Source organism: Endocarpon pusillum (genome assembly GCF_000464535.1).
Source record: "Endocarpon pusillum Z07020 unplaced genomic scaffold scaffold1300, whole genome shotgun sequence".
Lineage (NCBI taxonomy): Eukaryota > Fungi > Ascomycota > Eurotiomycetes > Verrucariales > Verrucariaceae > Endocarpon > Endocarpon pusillum.
In genome coordinates, this window is record NW_006913659.1 from 105,614 (window position 1) to 123,154 (window position 17,541).

Sequence of the window (17,541 nt, forward strand, 5' to 3'; positions counted from 1 at the left end):
TTGTGATTGCGAAGTGATTGTTTAAGGTTCGGATCTCATCAATGCTGGACAACGCAGATGGTTCGACGCCTTGCCGCCCATGTGATGCAGTGATCAAAGCAGAGCCGCCCAGTTTAAGCCAATGGGAGTTCGTGCACTGCATGTGATATGTTATCACCTGCTAGGCCCGATGAAGATAAGCTCAGGTACAGGCTTGTGCTCCAAGTCCTCGATACTCGGGATCATATATCATACCATGCACAACGACACGAGAACGAGTCTTTTAGGACGAAAAGCCAGAACTCTGCACGGTGAGCCCGTTCTGAGTTGTTGTGGGTAAAAGCAGCACACCTCTTCTCTCCATGGGTTTCTGTGGAGGACGTAGCATAGAGCTAGCCTTAGCAACGACGCGACGAGGTATAAGTATGTGGTGCCCAGTGGCGTTACGGACAGCCTACGCCATGCAGTGATGGCAGAATGAGTGAGCCACGTAAGAAACAATCGTTCGCACAAGTGTCGAGTACTACACGCGTCATAACTCGTCAAGATCCCCAGTGACACTATTGACGGTCTGCTGGTAGGGAATCTCAATTTTATGAAAGGAAGTGCTGCATTGTTGCACGATTCGATCAAGCTCCAATTTCGTCATCTGAGTCAAAGGTACTGTTATGGAGGTGGGAGGAGGAGGAGGAGGAGGAGGAGGAGACAGTGTTGTTGAGAAGAACGTATGCTTGAGAGGGTTGTGCCTTCCTCGCCAGCCTCTTACACGTCCTTGTCCTTGCGAGCGAGATGCTACTAAGAGCACGCGAGCGCTCTTCTTGTTAGTGTTATAACTATGCCTTCTACTGTTTTCTTTACCGACCTCTTTTCTTGTCCCATTGTTTTATCTATTTCACTCATTTCAAACTCTTCCGCAGCTATCCTTTACAGCAACTGCTGCCACCTTAGTCCATATTCATCTTATCTTTTCAGGGCTCATCTCTCTCGCGTACTCTGATGCTTGTCATTTCGGACCCCACACCCAGCTACTGGTGATGTTACAAGTTGTCTAGGCATTAACAAAACACTCTATGATGGCAGGTGCTAATGAGCATCAACGGCAACATGCATCCCAATATTATGAATATCTTCCAATGTCTGAGGATGGGCGTCCCCAACCCGAGTCTCCTGGTATGCCAAATGTGCAGCATCTTTCGATGAACCACCCTCAAAGCGATGATACCGAGGTGCCTGCAAAAGTCATGGTACGGCCCATCAGCTCAGGATCAAGCGGGTCTCAGAACTTCACCTTCGGAGTTCCACGGAATCGTAATATACACATCGCCAAAAAGCATTCAACCAATCTCCTCGATTTCCCCCAAGGTGAGCTCAGTTCTAACCTAGACGCTGGTAAGCCTACAGATGGCGAGGCCGTGGCTGCACGAGGGAGCAATCAACGAAGGTCAGAAGTCAAATCTTTCATGCAAGAGTGAGCACTCACAAGATCCGTATAGTCCAGCTGCTCAAACGCCAAATGATCATACCGGTCATAAAAGACAATCACCTAGCCTGAGGGACATTCACACCAATCTCTGCCACGTCTCAGAACCTCTGCCTGCAGGTCCTTTAGAGAACAGCGAGGCAACGCAGGATGATTATATGTGTGGCAACCAGGAATTGACAAACCGCCAACCTTCGAAGAGAATATCCGTCCCTGAAACATCAAGGAGAACCATCTTGACAGACAGCCCAGAGTTACGTCTTGATGTCATCAGCGTCTTGCCGGTATCGCCGGCTGGTGCGAGTCTGGACAAATATCGGGCGGATGGTAGTGAGCCAGCAAATTCGGGTCATGCAAAGGTCATTGATTTGTCACCTAATATTGCAACGAATGCCGAACCATCTCGCAGTAGTGAGCACACCAGCTACAGAAAGGAGACACAAAGTGTAGTCGATTTGACAGATGACGACCGTCTAAACGAAAAAAGGCATTTGTCTTCTCAAAGCTTATGCAAAGAAGACAGTCCTACCCATATCGAGCTTTCGAGCAAAAGCAGGGTCACATCTAGTGAGCAAGGAAGACATACGCCAAGAATGATCGCAGGCGACCGCGGAACCGTCGGAAGCCCACACCATTCGCCTAAGACGCCCTCACTGCGTGCGAGACATGAGGGAGTGGAGAAGAATCGTACTCTTAAGCAACAGCAGCCGTCGTTGCTGCCTTCAAACAGTTCAGCAGTCTCGGCTAATCGTGTGCCGTCTGAGGAGGACTTGTACTTCCTCCTCCTGCATCGATACCGAAAAAGGGAGCATATTGAAAAGCAGCTTGCTGCACGACTCCGTCAGGTGGAAGCCGAGAACACAAGTCTATGTGAAGCAGCACGGGAGTATCAAAAGCAGCTTCATGATTTAGGTACATCCCGCAGCAGACAGGCAGCAGAGATCAGAGCCCAGAAAATGGTGATCAATGACATCAAGAACGGGTACGTGAAGATCAAGGACTACATGAAAATGGTGCACAACGAGCAGGAGAGTTTAAAGGCCAAGGCAATCTCAATGGGCCAAGAAAAGCGTGCCTTACGAGATGAGCATGATGGAATCCATCAAGCTATCGAAGAAGCCATAGATTCCACGACTTCGTCCAGCCATGCTATAAACAAGCTCAAGACACACCTTTTAGAGGTTCGCCACGACGCTGCATATTTCGAAGAGACTGCCAACAAGGCCAACTTAAAGCTGCAGGGTGAGCAGCAGCTGCTTGTGCAAGAACGGCAGAAGAACAGAAAATACGAAAACCATATCGTTGATATTACACGCCAGCAAGACAGGCTCAGCCTCGTGATTAAGCGAGAACAGCAGCATGTTTTGAATGCATTGAATAGCATTAAGGACAAACTCACTGGGCTGGAAGTGAACCACGCTACTGCTGCGGTGCCACCGACTCTTCCGGCTCTTGACCAGTGTGTTGAGATGTTATCAGCGCTGATTAAGGTCGAGACAGCCAGCCCAGCGGATGTGACAGACATGATACAAGTGGTAAATGCACTGATTAAAAGGTAGGCTGGCCCTCGTCAGTTGTCAGCTCATCACTAACTGCCCAATGAATTCTAGTTTCGACTCGTCAAAGAAACAATTCGAGGAATCTCTACAGAAAGCGACCACGGCTCGTGCAAACGCAGACGGCAATCTCTTGTCTCAGATAACCCAGCATTTCAATGAATTGGCCCGCGATTCCACGAACCAAGATGAAATCGCAGAGTTGCGAGAAACCAAGAATTTGCTCGAGGAAAGAGTAAGAGGTAACGAAAATATGCTTATGGAAATCGGTAAGAGCAAGGTGTCTTCCGAGAAGCGAGAAGAGCATGCGAGAGCTGGTAATGACAAACTATTGGATGAATTGTCCAAGCTGCGAGAACTAGCTTTGACAGCTAAGAAGGACTCTGGTCTGATGCAACAGCATCAGAATCTACTCATCAGATACACGGGCGCAAATAGTGCGCTGGTCGAGATCAAGCAGAAGATAGACGGCAAAGATGGCATGCTGCAGGCCCAAGAGCAACAAATCCAAAGTCTGTCAGATCAGCTAGGCCAGGCCCGAGTAGACCAACAGAATTTGGTGGAAGAAGTTCAGGAATTATCGAAACGGCTTCTAGAGCATGTGGATACTACCAATCGTGAAAAACAACAAATGGTGAGTGCATTCTGCTGATAATAGCCTACTATGACTGACACAGCCTTTTAGCTTGCTGAAAGAGAAATGTGTATCCGTGATCTTCGGGAGGAGCTAACGACTCTGAGGAACAACTGTGATAGCCAGGTGGAAGAACTGAAACAAGTCAAGTTGGCCCACCGTACCATTTTGCAAGAGCTTGATGAATCGAGATCTCGGCTCAGTCAAGCCATCCGAGACTGCGACGGAGCCAAGTCCACGATTGACGACTTGAACTTCCAGGTCGCGCAAATGGACGACTTGCGAAAGCAGGCTGATTGTGCGTCAAGTTTAGCGCTTGAGTGTGAAGCCAACAATGGCGTCATTGCAGATCTGCGGCAGAAGCTCGAGTCTTTCAAGACCATGCACCAGCAACTCCACGACCGTCGAATTGACGCTGAGAACAAGAGTATAGAGATATCCGAGCTCAATACACGTTTACAAACCGCAGAGGCAACTAAACAGCAAGTCTCCACCCTCATAACGGAGCTGCATGAGTGCAAAGAAGAGACTCGGCGTTTGAGAGGCGCTCAAGACAGAGTAGGTCTCCTCGAAAGCCAAATACATCAAAAAAATGAACAAATCGATCAGCTCAACATTAAGGCCGCCCACTACAACGACACTCTCAGGAAGATCGATGACCTGCAGAAGCAGTTGAGCACATCTAAGGACGAATGTGAATCCACAAGGTTGACTTTGAAAACCGCAAGGGAAGAAACTGCTCGAATGCCAATGTTGGAAAATGAGACCAGAGCTCAGAAGGATGAGATCAAACAGCTAAGAGCAAAGCTGGCCGAAGCTGAGAATATTTGTACAGATGTTCCCAAGATGCAGGCACAGATGGATCAATTCTCCGTGACATTCAGTAATCTGAAGCGCGACCTAGAGGATGCTCATCGAAATGCCGAAGACGTACAGTCTACGAAGGCTACGAATGCTTCGCTGCGTCGAACGATCGTGGAGCTGCAGGATCAGGCTGCCGTGGCCGAGCAGAAAAGCGATTCTGTTAAGTGTTTGAGCGAAGAACTTCAACAGAAAAATGCGCAAATCACGGCACTTCGGGTAGAGTTGGACCGCTATCATGCCGAATCACAGCTGCAAAAAGCATCAAGACAAGCAGATATGGAGGACCTTCTGGGCAAGGATTTTTTCCTGGAGACTGGCCGTCTTGCTGAGAACAATCTTGCGCAAAATGAGAGCGGTGCCATCAACAGTGACCCGACGAGTATGGAAAAAGAGACGCGTCATGCCGACCAGGAGAAGACAACTTCTCGCAAGATCAGAAGAAGTGCTATTCGCAGCGCAAGCAATCCGGAGGCCAGGACAGTCGAACCTGACCTGGACAAAGATTTTTCGAAGCTCAGACATCTCAGAGCCGATGCTGTCCCTATGGCATCGGCAAACCAAGCAAATGGAAGCCATGCGTCTGCGGAGCGAAACCCTGACGAGGTTACAGTCGTTCCGGAGTCCCAGCCACGAGCACAAGAACTCCACATGTGCTCTCCACCCAGAAATGTGCAAGGCGGATTGAAAGGAATTATCATGAGCTCCTCACCGCTTAGTGATATTGGGGAACTGTTTGACCCGTCAGATCAAGATTTACCTACAGCGTCTCAGGACGTCAAGACCCAGGTTCACCGCAATGAATTTGGCGATGTTGCTTTAGAGAACAGTGTCGCCGCAATTGAGCAAACGCTCGACGAAGAGGACTCATTATCGAACGAGGGTCACCAAGGCAATGGCTCGCGACGTCAAACATATAACTGCGAAAAGCTGAGCCAGGACAGTAGACCCCGCTCAAGCTCATATGGTGAACCACTGCTCCTCGACGATCTAGAAGGGGTTGGGTCTTTGCAAACAAGTGGTTCGGGGAACATTGCTCCTTCCACGCAGTCGAATCCTGGTACCCAAGACATACTTACCAGCCCCCTTTCGACCCTGCCACGAGGGCTACCGAAAATGAACATGCAAGTGAGGCCAAAGGTGACACCGCTGCCAAGACCAGACATGAAGCTAGTCGATGCCAACGAACGCAGCAAAAATCTACCAAACAATTCAAGCCCACGGAGAGTCCGCAGCAGCGAGTCTAGCTCTCAAACCAGCACGAGACGGCCTCTTCAGAACCTTGGTGACGATGTCAACACCGCAAGGCCCGCTACTCCTCTACCCGTGAAGGAGAAGCACCAGCCCAACTCAGCGATAAAGCGTAAATCTGAGGCGGCAGGTATGAGTGACGAGGCTACGCCTAAAGGGAAGAAGCGTGCAAGACGAAATCTCTCGAATATGGAGGTTAGGAGTCGGCAAGGAACCGCTTCACAGTCACTCAGCTCGTCCACTCCAGACAAAGCTGGGCAAAGCATGACTAGGCTTAAGCAATCCTCCAACTCGACTGCAGGAAGCAGGAGCGCTATTGTCGGCAAGAATGCTCCAGCTCCGGGGAATCGTAAGCAGGGCCCCAAAAGGTCAAGAGGGGGGTTAAAAAGTGAGGAATGCCTCATCATCACTATATCTAGAGGATACTGACTGGAATAGGTCAGCGATATAACGAACGATTTGGAACCCAGCGCGACTGAGAATTGGGAACAGATGGGAGCAACACCTACCTCGAGCCGGATGAGGTATGAGACTGAACCTGTATCTTACTTCCAAAACCTGCTGAAGGTTGTTCTAGCAGCTGAAATCAGTGCTGCGTTGATTTGCTTGAGCTCGAAAATGGATTCAAAAATGCGATAAAAATGACAAGATGTTGGGCAACATGATATGATGCGATGTCAAAAGTGCTATTCTTGAGCTATCGTTGCAAATCTGGCTCCAATGACGGGAGAACTGAGCGTAGACAATATTATTAGCTAGATAGAAGCAGCTGCAGTCCTCCAACCTTCTCTATTCTTTTTGAAAGCACCCTCTAGGAATGTCCTGTACTTCTCCCTCTCGGTGCATCTTTTGCGATGCATATGATCAAACTTATGCAGGGCGGATCCTGTGCCACCTATTCCCAACTCCTCCCATAGCTTCGTCTCGTTTGATAATCTCGCACTTCCTCTTATGTGTTTGGCACGAGAATCTTCGTTCCATCCATGAGTCTGGCATCCAACCATCTTTGCTCGTCTACCACGAATAAACTCCCTGTATCGGTCCTTAATGCATCGCACGCCCTGGACCATGCCATCACCCGGGATCATCGAAGCCGCATCTCCTGCCTCAAGCGACTGCCCTATCGACTTCACACATAATCTCATATCCAGAAAATGCCATTTGCTCTCTTGAATGGTTGTCCCAAAGATTACTTCCCACCCCTCTTCTGCTCCAAAAACAGCACCTTCTTCTTCACCACGGGATCGTATTTCAGCATCGATAGGGGTCGATGGGCTCGTGGTCGGACCATAGTTCGAAAATAGCCGGTCATGGCCATGGAGAGGAGACGGACGGCTATTGTGCGGGACTTGGCTGGATACGAAGAGTGTGAGTTAGTGGAACTGAGAAATGAAGATAATGAGGTGAGAGAAGGAGATGAGGGAGGGCCTTTACCTTTCTTAGCCATCTTCTACGGAAAGACAGCTGTTGAACGGACTGATCCGGTGCTTCAAATATGTACAGCCCAAGAGCCTTCGAAGAGCGTTGCGAGCAATGAGTTGGGTTGGAGGAGTCAATCGTCCCCATATGCATGAGTGGGAGATCGAACTCGGAGCTGCAAGATTGACTAAACCCAAAGGGGCGCCAGCGCCAAGTGCCATATCGAACCGACTTGGCATTCGAGACGCGTCCTAGGACCATAGTAGTTAGTTAGTACGCGACTTTTGTTGCGGATTGGCCGGTTCCAGAGTTGGGGTTTATTTTTCATTGATTCGTCTGAACGATGATTCCTTCTCGACCAAAAAACACCGCCCCAAACCAGAAGACAACAGTAAAAAAGACGACTGAGAAACCAGATAGCACAATTACCACGAAGCCGAAAGATAACAATAGAGTCTCCAAGGCTGCCCCGAGCAAGGAAAGCTACATTACCAAAGCCATCGAAGCAAGACGAGCCAAAGATGCGCGACTCCAGGACAGATTTCAAGCCGACACAGAACGTCAGGAGAAGCTGCTCAGGCGAGGTCCCAGCGGGCCTCCAATCTACGATACCCAAGGCTTTGAGCTTGACTACACAAAGGTCCTGAAGAGCCAAAGGCGGCCCCAGGGCGCGCGACGGAGAAGTAGCGCGGCCTACAAGAAAATGATCGAGAAAGAGCGAGCCGAGGCTAGGGAGATCGAGCAGATCATCGGATTGCCGGAGAACGGTCTTGTGGATACGTTGCATAGCGCGGTGCAGGATCGCGTTGCGAGGGATTTGAACCTCCCGTTCCATAAGGTGCAGATACTTCAGTACAGGCAGTGGAAAGAGGCGGGCTTCAAGGCCGATCCGGAGGAGTTTAAGTTAGTGAATATCTCGGAGGAAGAGAGGGAGCGGCTGGTGGAATTATCGACCGGGAGTGCTTTCAGGAAGTGATGGTTGAAGATTGCAGCATGCTCGGCTGTCTACTTCCCCGGCGAAAGGAGCAAATCACTGTGCGACGAGATTGTATATGGCAAGACGGTAGTCATCAATGCCAAAACCATCGAGTAGGTACAATCCGTTTTGGTTATGTTTATCTACGAAAGTTTCTTGAAGGAAAGAATGACCTCGGTTTCGTACGAGCAGAACGGTTCGAGGATTGCGAAAGAGGTTGCAATATACAGGCGACGATGAAGAAGAACATCACTCAAAAGGGCGAATGGGATTCAAACTGTCTGTCGTAGAATGGGGAAATGCAATGTTCCCCGATATAGTGGATCGCGACTTGATGGTTGGTATGTATCTATGGCAAAAAAGAAAATTTATTGTAGGAACAGCCCTGAGGCAGCTTAGTGCAGGACACAGACACAGACAACAGGGAAACCGAAACGCCACCAGGGCCCTCCACCTCCTCTAGCAAGACATTAATCTGATTCCAGCTTGTCATTTCACGTAATGCAAGCTATGCGCAAACTTGGTGTGGCATGCCATAGTTGCAGTCTTCGTTGTCGTTGACGCTGCCGGGAAAATCTTGTCTCGAAGTACGAGCGGATCTTGTAACCGACCTCCGGAAAAGTCAATCTTCTCACCCAGGAATGGATTCATATCTGAAATCCCAAAAGCCTCAGCCAAGAAAACATCTTGATGCGCTGAATTGGTAGAATCTGGGAAGACCAGCGGTGCTGGTGTTGATGCCTTCCAACGCATCTCAGCAAGGTTTGTAAGACTGCTTCGCTCTACACCAGAAACCGTACCTTGTGAATGTATGGTCTGGTTGCCATCATTCCAACTCGGTCTCCAGCCGTTCACCGCATCGGGTGCTTTTGTGCGAAGATCGCTCGAGTAGCGCGTGATTGTCAATCACTGCTCAGCGTCAAATGTGCTCACTTTTTCCGATGTATCGCTTGAGGGTCTAGGATTGGTCACAGATAGTTCCACATGTGCGCAGACAGCTCTGCAAGACCGTGTGGCGCACCATAGTGTCCAGGCCGCCACAACTCAGCGCTGTCTGGATCCGAGAACGGTAGCGGACGCAGGGCGAGAAGTAGGAGAGCGATCCCTAAGACTTTGGCTAGAGACAGTCTGTGAGCCATGCTACTGCGCTGGGCGCTGCAGCTGATCCAAGGTCAATCATTAGGAGATGCTGGCAAATCAGATAGGCAGGTAAAGTATTGGGATGCTCAGATATCAAGAACGGACGTACTGTTTTTATCCCAGTGTTGTTTCCGTCACCAGGACTCCCACAGATGATCTTACGCAGCGGTCGATGCTCCCGCCTCCGTCCCAGATTCAGATCATCCACAATCCGCTCTGTACGACATGACCATATTGAAGCTGGGCTCTTTGGTTGAGCACGCGTTTCAGAAAGTTGTCCTCCGTTGCAGTTGAAATCCTCGAAAACCTCAAACACAACATTTCTAAGTCCCTGATGGACAATGCGTCCGTGTAGCTTCAGCATTGCCTCTTCTTTGCTCAAGTTGTTGAGCAGGTAAGTATTCACAGCTGGGTTGACACAATCATGTCGCAGCAGTATTTTATGGCTACATTGTTGCCAAACCCCCCAGAAATCGACCTAAGCAGCAGACGCAACGATGTCCCATGACAACGGTCGAAAGAGCAAGCAATCCAGGGATCCGAGGCAAGGCTACATAGTCGTTCAGACTGAGCAAATTTGTGTCACTTCGAGTCCTTTGAATCGGGACCAGGAAATGCCAGCAAACAATTTCAGCTTACTCTCCGTCTGGACACCGCCGGAGTCCTACTGTGGATTCAACCCTTGCCCACAGTAGCGAACCACTTACCATATCCGCCATCCCATTGAGTCAATTTTGGATCTTTCACCACAGCCTTCTCGATATCGACGAATTACCATGATTTCATGGATGTAAGCGGGCTGGACGGCCTCGACTGACGTTGAAAGCCATATCGAGCCATTGTTTCGCCCAGGCGTGGGTACTGCAGTCCACCCTTCGAGACTGGCAGATACTTCTACATTCTGTAAATGCCGGTGCTTCTGTGAATCAGGACAAGATTTCACGTTCAGGGGGATTGCTTCATGATGCGCGTCATAAGCGAACACTGAATGTGTCTCGGCAGAGGCTCCTAGCTCGAGTAGGGCATCCATAGAAGTAACGAATGCACTGATGTTGATCTTTTCGCCCTCGACTCAACAGAGACATCCTCCGACAATATTGTCGTACTAAGAAAATCTGAAGAGTTCTTTTGCGACGAGGAGCTCGGCAGTATATTCTGCCTTCGAATAACCCTTAGATTGAGAACTTATGTCTCAAACTGAGTCCTGTCTTTCCCTATTTGGTCGTAATCACCAGAAGCGAGACCTCGGACTGCAGCAACTACCAAAAAAGATGAGACTTTGCTCTTGAGTCAATTGGGCCACTAGAGGCTTTGCAAGAACAATACAGCGAGTGTCGTGACAAGTGCTTGGCAGATTTGGATAGCTACACATCGCGCTGAGGGAGCAAAAGAGGTGGGTAAGTGGAACAAGCCAGTTCTATCTAAGTTAGTGCAGAAGATCTTATGGCCGCTTGTCGTTCAGAGCATTTTGTGCGAGTTGCACACGTTGAAATATGCTCGGCCAATAAGGCCTAGGATGTGATAGGGAGAAAAGATGAATTACAAATTGTGAACACCTCTGTGAACACCTCTCTGAACGAGCAGCGAGTATTCTCATGCACGTTGGGAGTACTGTCAGCCATAAGCTAATTCACGGCCCTCTGGGGGCCGCAGTCCTTTAGTCCAGCAAGCACAAACCCTGAACATTCCCGGACATACATACATAAGCGCCTCTTCCTCGGCTTTAGTCTGGGTGTCAGATCAAATCTTCATAGAAGTCTAATGTAACCACTGGCAGCTGCTGGATATTCGGTGGCAACCACAAAGGATCTGTAGCCAAAAAAAGATTGAGGATTCCTGGTGGGAGGATGATGATGCTATTACGTGGGTGGATTTGTCCAATGCCGGCATCTGGCCGGCCACATAGCATCCTCCAAAGTCTTTCTCCTACGCCGCATATATCTGCCCCCACCATTCAATTCTCGCCCAGGTACGATTGCTGTTACTCCGAGCTTGCGTACACCTCTGCTCTGCCATTCTGAACCTGTTTGGCTCTTTGGTCGCAGGAAGCAGCTGTTGTTTCACTACTTTACCTCTATCAATTTTCACTTTTCCAACTTAGTCTCAACTTAGTCTGCTTCTACGTCTCGGAGCCTCATTCTTGCGCATAAGTCACCATGATTTCCATCTCTTACGTATCCTTCCTTCTCATTACCTCTTAAGCCGAGCTGTTTTCCTCAGGTCTGGGTTGCACAGGCGCAAATTACTCCGTACAGGCGAACACATCTGCAATTGACCCCGAAGACACATCAATGCTCGCCATCTACAGTCTCCGATGGCTTATCAGAAAGCATCTGCCGACGATGCTTCATCTCCAGATCCCGCAGATCGCTCGGACTTGACTCATCCTGGACCTGATTCTACTTTGCATTCTCGAAACCCCTTCCGAAGACAAATGTCCTCTCCCGATTCCAACATACAACTTCATGACGTTGATATTGGCAGAGATGGAGTTGGGAACGACACAAGGCTTACCAACAAGGGACTGGGTATTCTCGCTGGCTATGGGAAAAGCGAGTACAGTCCAGTGGCAAGTATGCCAACGGACAGCAGCAATGCCACTCAAAGTGGATTATCACCAGCTATGTCAAGTCCTGGTTTTCCCAGAGCACAACTTAGCAGGAAAGACACCAGACAGAGCATGAGAAGTGTTGCCTGGGATGTTTCAGGGGACCAAGGTTCGCTTAACTCGTCGCCGTACCTTCCAAATATTTCGTCTTCGGACCGAGAGTTATTGAGTCCATATAATTCCCCCCAAGCCTTCGAGTCCGGGCTGCCCCAATTCGATTGTCAGACGGACCGCGCGATCATCAAAGGCCGATGGTCATGGCTCTCGGTCACCTTGATCCTGCTGGCAGCTTATTCAACAGTGTTTTCTGCTATCTTCCTGGTGATTGCCCTGATCGAGCCACGATGGGGAAAGAATATCGGCACAAATGGCCACATGACTATTTCAACCGCATCCCTCCTGAGCGCAGCCTTTGCCAAAACCGTCGAGCTTTCCTTCGTTACGGTCTTTGTGGCTTTTCTTGGTCAAGTCCTGAGCCGTCGAGCGTTTTTAGCCAAGTCCAAGGGCGGTGGTATTAGTATTGCGGAGATGATGTGTATGTCTCGGACAGTCCCTTCACGAGACGGGTGCATTGCTAACAAAACTTCGTACAGTGAGGGGATGGATCATGCAGCCAGGCACTCTTATCACCCATTGGGAAGCAGTACGATATACTGCATTGAGCTTCATTGGCATGGCGGCTTTGATTGCTGCTATTGTTGCCATGTTTTACACTACAGCCGCCGAAGCCTTAGTTGCTCCCAAACTTCGACTTGGTCCGTTTGAGAACAAGGTCCTATACGGCAAAGTGTCGGCCTCTTTCGCCAACTCCACCTACCTGGCCGGCAAATGTCCGACACCTATCGATGTCAACGTCGATAAAGATAAAGGAACAACCTGCCTTCAAATTGAACACGCTGGTCAAGCCTTCCACAATTACCAGATTTATTTGGACGACTGGGCCCGTCGCGTGGATAGCGGAAACGCGAGCAGCGTCGAGTATGCAGGAAGGCCACCCCCGGTTGGCGTGATGTACGAGAACACCAGAGTGCAAGGCCAATGGATTACCCCAAGTAATGAGAACATCACTGCTGATTCGACCTCGAGACTCGTGCAGAACGTGACAATGGCAATGCCTCATGCCAATGTTTACCGTGCGGCGCGGGACAGAATCAATGACATCATGCAACCTCAAGACCTGAACCAGGGCAACGACCAGGGCAACGACCAGGGCAACGGTCAATATACTATCAGAGCGTCGGTACCAGCCCCTGCTGTCAACATCCTCTGTGCTGGTGTCACGGAAGATGATGTCAAGAGCCTGATTTACGTCACATGGCCTACCAACAATGGTACATTTAATGCCAGTACATGGACCAGCCAGACACCTAGTGACATGATTCACCCACCAGATTATCCCAATGCGACTGCCATCGACGACCTCTTCGGTTTTGGACCCGAAATGGGCGAAGCACGACAACGAGCTCCGATTTTCCCCAAATTGCCGCTTCCATACAATACCATCGTCAATGGGACAGGATTATGGCCGTCGCACTCGGTTTACCTTTTGGCTGCCTCCCCACCCGAGCTTCAGACAAGCCGTTATCTCTTTTGCTCCCTTAAGGCAATGCAGTATCCTGGCTGTACGACTCAATACCAAGCGTCAATAGCTGGTGGTCAGTTGACTGTTCATTGTGGTCAAGACGATGCAAAAAACTCGTTGCCCTATCAGAAGTCCCAGCCCGATGCTACTTCGGGAAATTGGGCTCCTGATTGGAAGAATGTTGCCTCGGAATGGTTGAATGCCTTAGCCCTGGGACACGGAATATCCGATGGTGCTGCTTCCAATGCTCGGCTATTGACACAGTTCATTCCAGAATGGAACAATCAAAGCGGTGCAGCTTCACTAAGTCCCACATTACCTTCGATCGGTGAAGCTCTGGGAGTGCTGGCGGGATGTACCCTTATGCTAGCCTCCGAGTCGTCACCATTTATCCATTACTGGAACTATTCAGAAACATCGACTCTCTGGAAAAGTCCGGAGTATCAGGCTTTCAACGCTTCGTTGGAGTACGTCGACTACGCTTCTGGATCCTCCGAGCTGTGGCAAAAGAGTTTCTATGTGGTGCTAGTGACAGTGTTTGTTGCAAATTGTCTCTGCTTGGCATATCTGATCTGGACACTCCGTACTGAAGGTCAAGTCACCGATTACACCGAGCCTCAGAATCTTTTCGCTATTGCCATCAACTCCCCACCCTCACGAAGCCTTTCGGGTGCATGCGGAGCAGGACCTGAAGGTGATATGCTCCGCAAGAAGTGGGAGGTAGACATGCAGAAACATGGAGGAGGTAGAACAGGCCATCCGCACTTCTATGTTAAATTCCGAGACGATGATCGTATGGATGCATTTCAGAGGGTTCGGCAAAGAAAGTCCCGATCGAGTTTGCGGGCCATGGAGGATTTTGAGGTAGCTGAGAGCCCAGCGGTCGAACAATATTCAAAGCTTGCGAGTAGAAGGAGAACACTTCTCTAGTTCACGTGGAGTGAATTCCGTTTCAAATTGTTGATGACATTCCAGAAAATGATGGGGGACTTTGTGTGTACATTCCTTAAATCTGAGAAACATCCTCTCCTTGAAAATCATTCATTTGTTCTTCCGAGTTTACCAAGCAGCCCTGATGGCTCCTCAAGTCTCGACGACCTCTTTTACAAATTACTACGACATCCTCCATCTCCCTCGGGACGCGACCAAGGCACAAATCCGACTACGATTCAAGAAGCTATCGCTACTCTTCCATCCTGACAAGAACAAAGACGAGGATGCGCCGAGAATCTTCCGTTCGCTGAAAAATGCAGAAGAAATTCTGAGCGACAACAACAAGAAGGCTAAATTCGATCGTCAGCTTCATGAGATAGACAACTTTCTCAAAAGCGGCATCGCTCGTGCCGCCGCGGCGTCTGCCGCGCGGGAAGCAGCAGAGCGAGATGCGGAAAACAGGGCTAGAGATCAGCGACATTGGGAGCGCGATCGTGCGCGCGCTCAGCAGAACAATCCACATGCTCAAGAGAGCAACCCAGGTGCTGAGAAAAGTGGTCCCAACTTTAACGAGTATCCCCAGCCGAGGTGGAATCAAGCAAAGCCTCCGCAGGCTCCCAAGCCACGGGAAGACATCTACATGCTGCCTCAATACAAACCATCAGGGCGGCAACCACCGTGGAGTATCTTTGGCAGGATACCCAAAGACGATTCGTACATGCCCTGGGGGAAGAAACCGATACCCATCGGCAGCAAGAATCCGTTTAACCCAAATCCTTTCACCGGCGAGGAGATACCAGCCCATGGTAATTGGCCACTGAATCCTGGTGACCACTGTAGCCCGAAGATCGACGCTGCTTGGCCCGTTGTGTACAATGAAGGATACCGTGTCCTCCGGGGGTGCTCGGAACTATACAAGAACCAGTGGAAAGACGTTGTCGCCGCCGCCGCCGTGATCGACATCAAATCCGAACCTCTAATCGAAGAGGGCCTTCGTCGGATCGAATACATGTTTCACAAATTTGCAGAATATGTCTGGGGCCTGCTGATGGATCTTCCATACAACATGGCTGCTCTCATCGACCCTGAGGCTGCCTTGGAAAGACTCGAGACGGTGCTCCGTACTCTTCAAGAATTTTGTCACCGAGGGCAACAATTACCGATGGCGATGGGATTCGCAGCTCAGGGTATCAGGACGGTGTTTGACCGATCTGCAGGAGAAAATGCCCTTCATCATGAGATGGGTCGGAATGCCGTGCTGCGACAGCTGATCCAAGTTTATGAGACGTTTATGGGCGAGCAGAGGCAGGGCGGGACAGAGCCGAGCGCGGAGGAGGAGCTGTAATGGGTGCAATAGGTGTAATGGGTGTAATGGGTGTAATGAGGCATACTTGAAGCATGGAGCTAGCAGTGCTATGTGGCTGGTACTTGGCCTGTACTCTGCAGGCGCTGTTCTTCGATACTCATAAGTCTTAGTGTCTACATTTATTGATTAATTAGGTACCCAATGCAAGCATTCTGCTTCACTTGCGTGTCAGCGTCAGCGCAGAAACTCGACATATTGGGACACATTGTAAGAGGCCCAACAAGGGGTGTGAAATCCTGCCAAGCCTGTTCCCTGGCCGCAACATCGTCATTCAGATGTCACTTTCTACACTTCGTTTCGTTGCCTTGATGTCAGCTTGAAATAATAATGCCAAACCGGCGTTCACGTCTGTCCTCCGTATGTGCCATTGGAGAATGGGATTCCAGTCGATGCCTTCACGGAATTGCGCATGGTGAATGGTTTCTTCTCTTCTACGACGGGGTATGCAGGAGGTGCTGCTACCTCCCAGCGCTATCATTACCTCAGTTAAGAGAGACCTAGGATCTATTCCTCAGTCCACAGCATTTGATATTTGATTTTGATTTTGATTTTTGATTGTTGACTGTTGACTATTGATTGCACAAGCATTTCTCTCTTCAGCCACGCCATGTCTTCCTCCGCAAGAGATCTCTCTAGCGATCCACCCCCCTCTCCCCCCTCTCCCAAAGAGCAGCTCATCGCCTCTTTAGAGCGACTCGTTCAAAACTTCCCTCCAGATTCCCTCCAACCCCACGGCGGATTCTACTACGGTCCCGCATCCATCGCCCTCCTCTTCTTCGCCCTCTCGAAACACTACGCCGACGACAAGCGCGGCCAGCCATGACAAGAGTTGAAGAAGTTGAAAAGGAATGCCAGAGCGTCAAATACTACATAGAGACCTCCAACCACTGCGGCGTGATGGAAGATCTGCTCTCCACCCTCGCCCTGCAGGCCGGCGCCTACTCGGACAAACGGGCTGCAGACAAGCTCTGCAACCTCGCCACCGTTGCCCTCACGCCCGGTGTCAGCGACGAATGGCTCTACGGCCGGGCCGGGTATCTGTACCTGCTCCGCCTGGCCAAGTCCGGCTTCGCCCCCAATAACGACCTCGAGATGCTCGACCGCATCCAACACACCGCCCAGGCCGTCATCGCGGCCATCCTCAACTCACCGCAACCCTGGTCCTGGCACGGCAAGGTCTACCTCGGCGCCGTGCACGGGACCATCGGGATCATCACCCAGATCGTGCTGAGCGACCCTGCCTGCGCGGCAAGGCTGGAGCAGCTCCTCGACTCGCTGCTGCGGATCCAGAACGAGGACAGCGGGAACTGGCCCTCCTCGTTGCCGGCCGGACGGAGGGATCGGCTCGTGCAGGTGTGTCATGGCGCGCCGGGCGTGGTCGTGTCGCTGTTGGGCATCGGGAAGTATTTTCCCAGTCTGGAGACGCGGATTGGCGAGGCGGTTGCCAAGGGCTCACGAATACAAAGACCCTTTGCTCGCCAACCAGGATGTCCATGGAGCTGGAGCAGGGATGGGTATCGGGTCGGGTCTGTGTCATGGCGTGTCGGGGAACGCGCTGGCGTTGGCGGAGGGGGATCTGGACGCCTTCTTGGCTCATGCGACGGAGGAGAGGATGGGCCCGCTGATCGAGGCCGGCGTCATGGAGCCGAGTAGTCACCCCGAGGGCCTCTGGACGGGCGAGGCCGGCAGAGCGTGGGTATGGGCGGTGGCTGATATGGGGTTGGAGAGGGGTTTGCTCGGGTACAATGATCGCTGA

General features: G+C 50.6%; 5 protein-coding genes across 5 annotated transcripts; all 5 read left to right on the forward strand.

Annotated features, from left to right (window-relative positions):
- Nucleotides 1–1,052: 1,052 nt before the first annotated feature.
- Nucleotides 1,053–6,240, forward strand: EPUS_00693 (uncharacterized protein; the record flags this gene model as incomplete). The annotated part of the gene is made up of 5 exons (XM_007801473.1): nt 1,053–1,420; nt 1,473–3,014; nt 3,070–3,649; nt 3,701–6,110; nt 6,200–6,240. The coding sequence occupies 5 exons, from the start codon at nt 1,053–1,055 to the stop codon at nt 6,238–6,240; spliced, it is 4,941 nt and encodes a 1,646-aa protein (XP_007799664.1).
- Nucleotides 6,241–7,523: 1,283 nt separating this feature from the next.
- On the forward strand, nt 7,524–8,156 carry EPUS_00694 (uncharacterized protein; the record flags this gene model as incomplete). The annotated part of the gene is made up of 1 exon (XM_007801474.1): nt 7,524–8,156. One exon carries the CDS (start codon nt 7,524–7,526, stop codon nt 8,154–8,156), a length of 633 nt encoding a protein of 210 aa, XP_007799665.1.
- A 3,454-nt stretch (nt 8,157–11,610) lies between these two features.
- On the forward strand, nt 11,611–14,416 carry EPUS_00695 (uncharacterized protein; the record flags this gene model as incomplete). The annotated part of the gene is made up of 2 exons (XM_007801475.1): nt 11,611–12,439; nt 12,498–14,416. 2 exons carry the CDS (start codon nt 11,611–11,613, stop codon nt 14,414–14,416), a joined length of 2,748 nt encoding a protein of 915 aa, XP_007799666.1.
- A 145-nt stretch (nt 14,417–14,561) lies between these two features.
- On the forward strand, nt 14,562–15,764 carry EPUS_00696 (uncharacterized protein; the record flags this gene model as incomplete). Its single annotated transcript, XM_007801476.1, has 1 exon — nt 14,562–15,764. The coding sequence occupies one exon, from the start codon at nt 14,562–14,564 to the stop codon at nt 15,762–15,764; it is 1,203 nt and encodes a 400-aa protein (XP_007799667.1).
- Nucleotides 15,765–16,604: 840 nt separating this feature from the next.
- EPUS_00697 (uncharacterized protein) lies at nt 16,605–17,541 on the forward strand (the record flags this gene model as incomplete). The annotated part of the gene is made up of 2 exons (XM_007801477.1): nt 16,605–17,199; nt 17,252–17,541. The coding sequence occupies 2 exons, from the start codon at nt 16,605–16,607 to the stop codon at nt 17,539–17,541; spliced, it is 885 nt and encodes a 294-aa protein (XP_007799668.1).